This window comes from Rhincodon typus, chromosome 35 (assembly GCF_021869965.1).
Source record: "Rhincodon typus isolate 14 chromosome 35, sRhiTyp1.1, whole genome shotgun sequence".
Taxonomy (NCBI): Eukaryota; Metazoa; Chordata; class Chondrichthyes; order Orectolobiformes; family Rhincodontidae; genus Rhincodon; species Rhincodon typus.
The window spans coordinates 23,840,511-23,847,174 of NC_063366.1; the positions used below are offsets into that span (position 1 = coordinate 23,840,511).

The 6,664-nt window shown below is 47.5% G+C and overlaps 1 protein-coding gene across 1 annotated transcript in view; it reads right to left on the reverse strand.

Moving 5' to 3' along the window:
• Positions 1-2,052, reverse strand: part of LOC125486982 (suppressor APC domain-containing protein 2-like) — an 18,688-nt gene extending 16,636 nt beyond the window's left edge. Inside the window, exons 1-2 of the mRNA XM_048616691.1 lie at positions 1,997-2,052; positions 1,802-1,852 (exon numbers count right to left, since the gene is read on the reverse strand). Coding sequence (XP_048472648.1) covers positions 1,802-1,852; positions 1,997-2,006 — 61 coding nt within the window. The 5' untranslated portion in view covers positions 2,007-2,052. The remainder of the gene's footprint in view (positions 1-1,801; positions 1,853-1,996) is intronic.
• Between the last annotated feature and the right edge of the window lie 4,612 nt (positions 2,053-6,664).

The following is a 6,664-nucleotide window of genomic DNA, read 5'->3' on the forward strand; positions in this document are numbered from 1 at the left end:
CACTGCACACTGTGTCACTTACCGTCAGGCAGAGGCACAGCACTGTATACACACTGCACACTGTGTCACTCACTGTCAGGCAGAGGCACAGCACTGTATACACACTGCACACATTGTCACTCACTGTCAGGCAGAGGCACAGCACTGTATACACACTGCACACAGTGTCACTCACTGTCAGGCAGAGGCATAACACTATATACACACTGCACATGGTGTCACTCACCGTCAGGCAGAGGCACAGCACTGTATACACACTGCACACTGTGTCACTCACCGTCAGGCAGAGGCACAGCACTGTATACACACTGCACACAGTGTCACTCACTGTCAGGCAGAGGCACAGCACTGTATACACACTGCCTAATGGCCTATTTCATGTCAAGCAGATGGAGTCATTTATGTTGAACTTTCTTAATGGTAAGGTACACAACGTAGCATTTGTCTGAGGGGTCAAGGAAAGCAAAAGAAACAAGAAAAAACAGGAGCGATGGAAATAAAGGGCACAGAGAGAGTAAGAGAAATGAAGAAAGAGAAAAGGAATGTTCAAAGTGAGTAAACCAAGGAGAAGTGAGAGCAGAGGGAAAGGGATCATTTCTGGAGGTGCACTACAAATCAAAGTGATAATCAGGTCATTTATCCCAAAGCTGTCTGAATTTTTGCCCCTATGTTAGCCATTTAGTTGGCTCATGCACATGAGGCCAGGGTAGTCACCTCTGGAAGTGGAAGTGTTGAGTGAAACAGACTCCAGGCCTCTCACTTGATGCTGGTCCACTGACGTTCCAGCGGGTGGTGGAATTTGAATTCAATTCAATTTCAATTCAAACAGGGAAATTAAGGGTCTGAACGCTGGCCCATGAAACCATTGGGGAAGAAAACCCATGTCATTCACCAAGTCCCTTTTGGGGAACAAAATCTGCCATCCTTACCTGAGCTGACCTACACATGACTCCAGACCAACAGCAACATGGTTGACTCTTAACTGCTCTGTGGGCAATAAATATCAGACCCTGCCTGTGACACTCACATCCCGTGAATAAATAAAACAAAATGGACCACGGGGATCAAGTCTTGCACAGAAAAGACAAGATGTGGCAATGGCCCTTCCTATTTTATTACCTCCCAACAGCCCACCACAGGCCTTATGAGGGAGGCAATGGCGTAGGAGTACTATCGCTCGGCTATTAATCCAGAAAACTCCACTGATGCTCTGAGGACTTCAAATCCCACCTCGCCAGACGGTCGTGTTTGAATTCAATAGAGAGAATCTGGAATTAAGATGACCACGATCAGGTTTAGGATTGTAGGTTTAGGGGAGCAGATTTAGGGGTGAGCTGAGGAGGAACTTCTTCACCCAAAGGGTTGTGAATCTGTGGAATTCCCTTGCCCAGTTGAGGCTACCTCGTTGAATGCTTTTAAGGCAAAGATGGATAGGTTTTTGAACAGTAAAGGAATTAAGGGTTACAGTGAGCAGGCAGGTACATGGAAACGAATCCACAAAAAGATCAGCCATTGAATGGCAGAGCAGGCTCGATGGGCCAGATGGCCTGCTCCTGCTCCTATTTCTTATCTTATGAATCCATTATAAATTGTCAGGAAAAACCCATCTGGTTCACTAGTGTCCTTCAAGGAAGATAACTGCAATCCTTACCTGGTCTGGCCTACAGTGACTCCAGACCCACAGCAATGTGGTTGACTCTGAACTGTCGACTTTGGGCGATTAGCGATGGGCAATAAATGCTGGCCTAGCCAGAGACACTAACATCCCGTAAGTGAGTAATTTAAAAAAATTCTCTCCCACCTGGGATTTGACTTAACCTTTCACTTTGATTGAAGACTTCGGAGAGGGTTGCTGTAGAGGGGACAGAGAAGGAGCGGAGATTAAAATGCACACACACAAAAATCATGGCGACAGCCCCCTTCAATCAGCCTTGATCAGCTCAGTATCTCTGTCCTCTCTCTCTCTCACTCTCTGAGCTCAGGAAGAGCCTTTTACCTTTTACCATTTGCTGTTTTTGGAGGGAGTTGCATCGTGCAGTCTCACAAAGTGCTGGGACCTCACCAGGAAGTGTACGCTTTAAAAAAAAACATTCAAAGGTGCATGAGTCTTTGGTGGAAAATAAAAGGTGTTTGGCAGAAAACTTTATGTTATTATTGGCACCCAGCCATGGGCAGGAAACATGCCAGTTTCTGCAGAAACCCTTTGCGAAAAGAAAACATCTTTCCGACTTTGGGATAGGCAAGGATAGATAAGAGTCAGTTCACACAATGACAGCAGCTACAATGTAAATTTAATGACAGACTGGTCAGCTCGACCTGTCCAAATGGTAAGAGAGAGCAGGGAAGGCAATCAGAAACTGTCCTTCCCCACCCCACCTTCCTCTGGGGCTGTGAGACAGTGGGTCAAACACTGTCCTTCCCCAGCCCCCTCCCTCTGGGACTGAGTGGGACAGTGTGTCAGACTCTGTCCTTTCCCCCTCTCCCTCTGGGATTGGGTGGGACAGTGTGTCAGGCCCTGTCCTTTCCCCCTCCCTCTGGGACTGAGTGGGACAGATACTGTCCTTTAACCATTCCTCTGGGGGTGTGTGTAGATTTACTAAATGAAATGATATGGGGAAAGCTGGTTGCAAAAGTTTCTGAAAGGAAAGTTGTTTGAGCTGTTTCAGTGCAGTTTCTTTTGGGTGTGGATCCACACCAATAAACAGACTTTTAGCTGGCACTGATTCAGTTTTTGGTTCATATTTTCACTCAGCAAGCCCACGGGACCTCTGATGGGGGTGGGGGTGGGGGGTGCGTGGGAGAGGAGAGAGAGAATAGTTCTCTCCTTGTAACATTAGCAGGAAGTGTTGAGCTGGATTGTTGGTGGAAGAAATGAACAGCATAGAGTCAGTGAGATGTACAGCACGGAAACAGACCCTTCGGTCCAACCTGTCCGTGCTGACCCAGATATCCTAATTCAATCTACTCCCATTTACCAGCATTTGGCCCCTATCCCTCTAAACCCTTCCTATTCATATCCCCATCCAGATGCCTTTTAGATAAGGGCAATGTGCATCTGGAGATTGTTTGCTCGGGTTAATACGTGATGTAACTGCATAAACCTGACTCTGCTCTGTACCTCGCAGCGGCACTGGGTAACCAAAATCTATCCAATTCAAAACTAAAATTAACAATGGACTGAGCATCAATCACCATTTATGGGGCAGATTTCCAAACTTCCAGACAAGTTAGAGCATTTCCCAATAGCATCCAGGAATATGGATTCGCCATGGGAGATATGGGCTGCAGGGTGGGATGCTCCTTGGAGGGTCAGTGCAGACTTGATGGTCTGAATGGCCTTTATCCGCACTGTAGAGATTCTAAGATTCCCAATTTCTCAATAGCACTCCCGATGTGTCTGGCTCCGATTTTTTTTTCACACATTGCTCCCTCCTCCCAGACACTAGAAATACTGCAGTTTCTCACACCTCTCCACCTTAATATCTTGCAAACTTCGACCAGAGTGCTGCGCGACAGGAATGTCATCCCAGTTGTTTCCCTAAGTCTTCACCGCTTCACTCTGGGGTATCGGTGGTTCTGAAGCCTTAATGGTGTGACACTCCGAGTAACTCAAGCATGGTGGGGTAGGTACAGTCTTGCACAGTCGAAGGGTTGGATCAGCTGTACCTGGCCTAACTGACCCAGGGGCGTTGTGCCCGTGTTTCATTCCCTAACTCTGACAAGTCTGGCAAACGTCTCTTCAGGACTACACACCAACAATTTTCAATCATTTGGCCACACATTTGCGTGGGCTTGCACAGAGTTGTTACTGAAGGTGGCCATTCAGCCTGTCGTGCCTGCACCGCTTCGATCACCTCGTGCCTTACTACCCCCCACTCATATCCCTGCCCGCCATTTCTAGCCAAACAATCAAATGGCCCTCCTGGATGCCACAACTGAGCCAGCTTCCACCATATTTCCGGACAGCCAGGTGCAATGCTTACTGACTTGAGATGAGAAAGAGATTGCCAGTAGCTGACCTTGCCTCAGGGATATCTGTTGCATAGCAGGGTAGAGAAGGGGGCAAGAGCAGGAATGAGTTTGCGGAGATATGAATGGGCTAGCACTGGGCTTCAGGTCCTCAGTCACTCTGGGGTTGAGCTGAACTTACAACCTTGGAGCAGACCCTTCAGAGCTGTACAGAAGGAGCCCTGCCCAAGCAGAGCTGCTCAGGCCAGACGTTTAAACCAAGTCACAAAAAAAACACCCAGGGACCACTGCAGAAATTCAGCAGGCCTGGCAGGAGAGAGAAAGCAGAGTGAATGTTTCAGGCCCAGCGACCCTTCTTTCTCTGTATTCAAACCAAGTCCCTGCCTGCAATCTTGGGAATGAAAGTCATCCCTGTTTTGGGAGGGAGCTGCAGGGAAACTCGCTCTCCTGGACAATATTTATCCTTCAACTAAACATCATTGAAAAATAGACCACAGTCCGGCCATTACCGCATTGGTGTTTGCGGGATCTTGCTGTGCATAAGTGGGCTGCCAGGTTTCCTGCATTACAAGCAAAAAGTGGCTGGGTGCTCTGCCACATCCTGAAGCAGTAGAGAGTGAGGCCTATTCATAAAACCTTCTTTACTCAGACAGTTGTTTCAGCTTGATGGGCTGCATGTCCACCTTTGCATTCTCCCTGACAACTGGAAAGACCAGTTCTGAAGGGCAGTCATAGCAGACTCGCAACATTAACTCTGTCTTTCTCTCTCCAGACCTGCTGGGATCCTCCAGCACCTCTGGCTTTTAATTCCAAATCTCCAGCATCCTTCGCTTTGATTATATTGGGAAGTCTTGTGGGTCTCCCTCTGCTGTTCTCTCAATCTGGCCTCTTACATCACTACAAGGTTGCAGATGCAAATCTCTCCTCCGGCTTCCAAACATCTCTCTCAGATCCTGTGTAATCCACAGCTAAATATCAAAGGCACAGGCTCAAGAGAAACTCCAGCTATGCTGATGTATGATAGTCTGGCTGCAAGTTAAAATATTACTCCTATGTTGGATAATTGTCTGCATCAGGGCATTTTCCATCATTCTAATTTTCCCAACCATTCCATTGCTTGGGACTAAGTTCTTTCAGTTTATGATTTTGTTTGTGGGATGTAAGTATCACTAGTTCCAGTACGTCTCTGCAGGAGTTCCTCAGGGGAGTGTCCTCAGCCCAACAATTTCATCAATGCCCTTCTCTCCATCATAAGGTCAGAAGTGGGGATGTTCGCCAATGATTGCACAATGTTCAGCACCATTCGTGACTCCTCAGATACTGAAGCAGTCCACGTTCAAGTGCAGCAAGATCTGGACAATATCCAGGCTTGGGCTGACAAGGGGCAAGTGACATTCAAGCCAGACAAATGCCAGGCTATGGCCATCACCAGGAAGAGAGAATAAAAGCACTGCCCCATGACATTTTCTTGGTGTTATCATCACTGAATCCCCCACTAACAGCAGCCTGGGGGTTACCATGGGCCAGAAACTCAACTGAAAATTTTGACATCATCCAGGACAAAGCACCACAAAAATCCATTCCCCCTGACAAACGCCGAAACTGACGCTCAGTAGCAGCAGTGTGTACCATCTACAAGATGCGCTGCAGAAATTCACCGAGACTCCTTAGACAGCGCCTTTCAAACCCACATACCACTTCCACCTAGAACGACAGATACATGGGAACACCACCCCCTGCAAGATCCCCTCCAAGCCACTCACCATCCTGACTTGGAAATATATTGCCACTCCTTCAGGGATTGAAAGGCCTCCCCTTGTTCCTCTCTCCTGCACTTGCAGCTACTAGTGTCGTGGACCTACAGAGGTCTATTTGCCCAGGCAGGGGTTGTGACTTTGCAATGGGAAGGGTGTCCGACAGTTGTGTTAATAACCTGGCACATCATAGTAAGGAGGACTAACCCAGCCAGTGCCAGGCCCAGAGGACGGAAGTAGGAAACTTTGTCCCTCACCCACGGCTGTCTCCTGGGAACACCAAGTTGTGGGCAGAGAAACCAGCTCCTTTTCCAATTATCAATGACCAGCACTTCACAAAGCTGCAGACATTGTCCATCCTTAGATTGCTAATTGAGGCTAGCACTCTGTAGGACTGATAAAGTACCGCACACTCAGAGATGCTCTGATTCAGATGAGACTTTAAACCAAAGTCCTGCCTGCCATCCACAGTGGAGGGACAAATTCCCATATCATTGTTTCAAAGGATTCGTCCGGTCAATGTTTATCTCTCAACTTGTTGACTGTCTCATTAATGTCTGTCTGCAAATTAGTAAGTCTCCAACCGCATTGAGTGCATGTCAAAAGAACTTCGTTGGCTGTGTGCCACTTTGAGATGGTCCTGATGTCATGTCAGGCAACCACATCAGTGCAAGTTACTTCTACAGTGACCGTAAGCTCCCCACAAACCAATCTGGAAATAGCATTCACTCTGGATCACACACAGAGTAAATCAGCTGCTTCTAGTCAATATCATGGTCTCTTTATTTGCAACACTGGTTCGGATCAGGGTCAAATCAGTTAAGAAACAGTCTCATGGTCGGTATCATTAAAAGTTAAATAGAATAAAAATATGAAGTGATGCTCCGACCCTGATTACTGAGCAGGTACGGAATTGTCGCTGGTGGGGTCTCAGGTTGGAG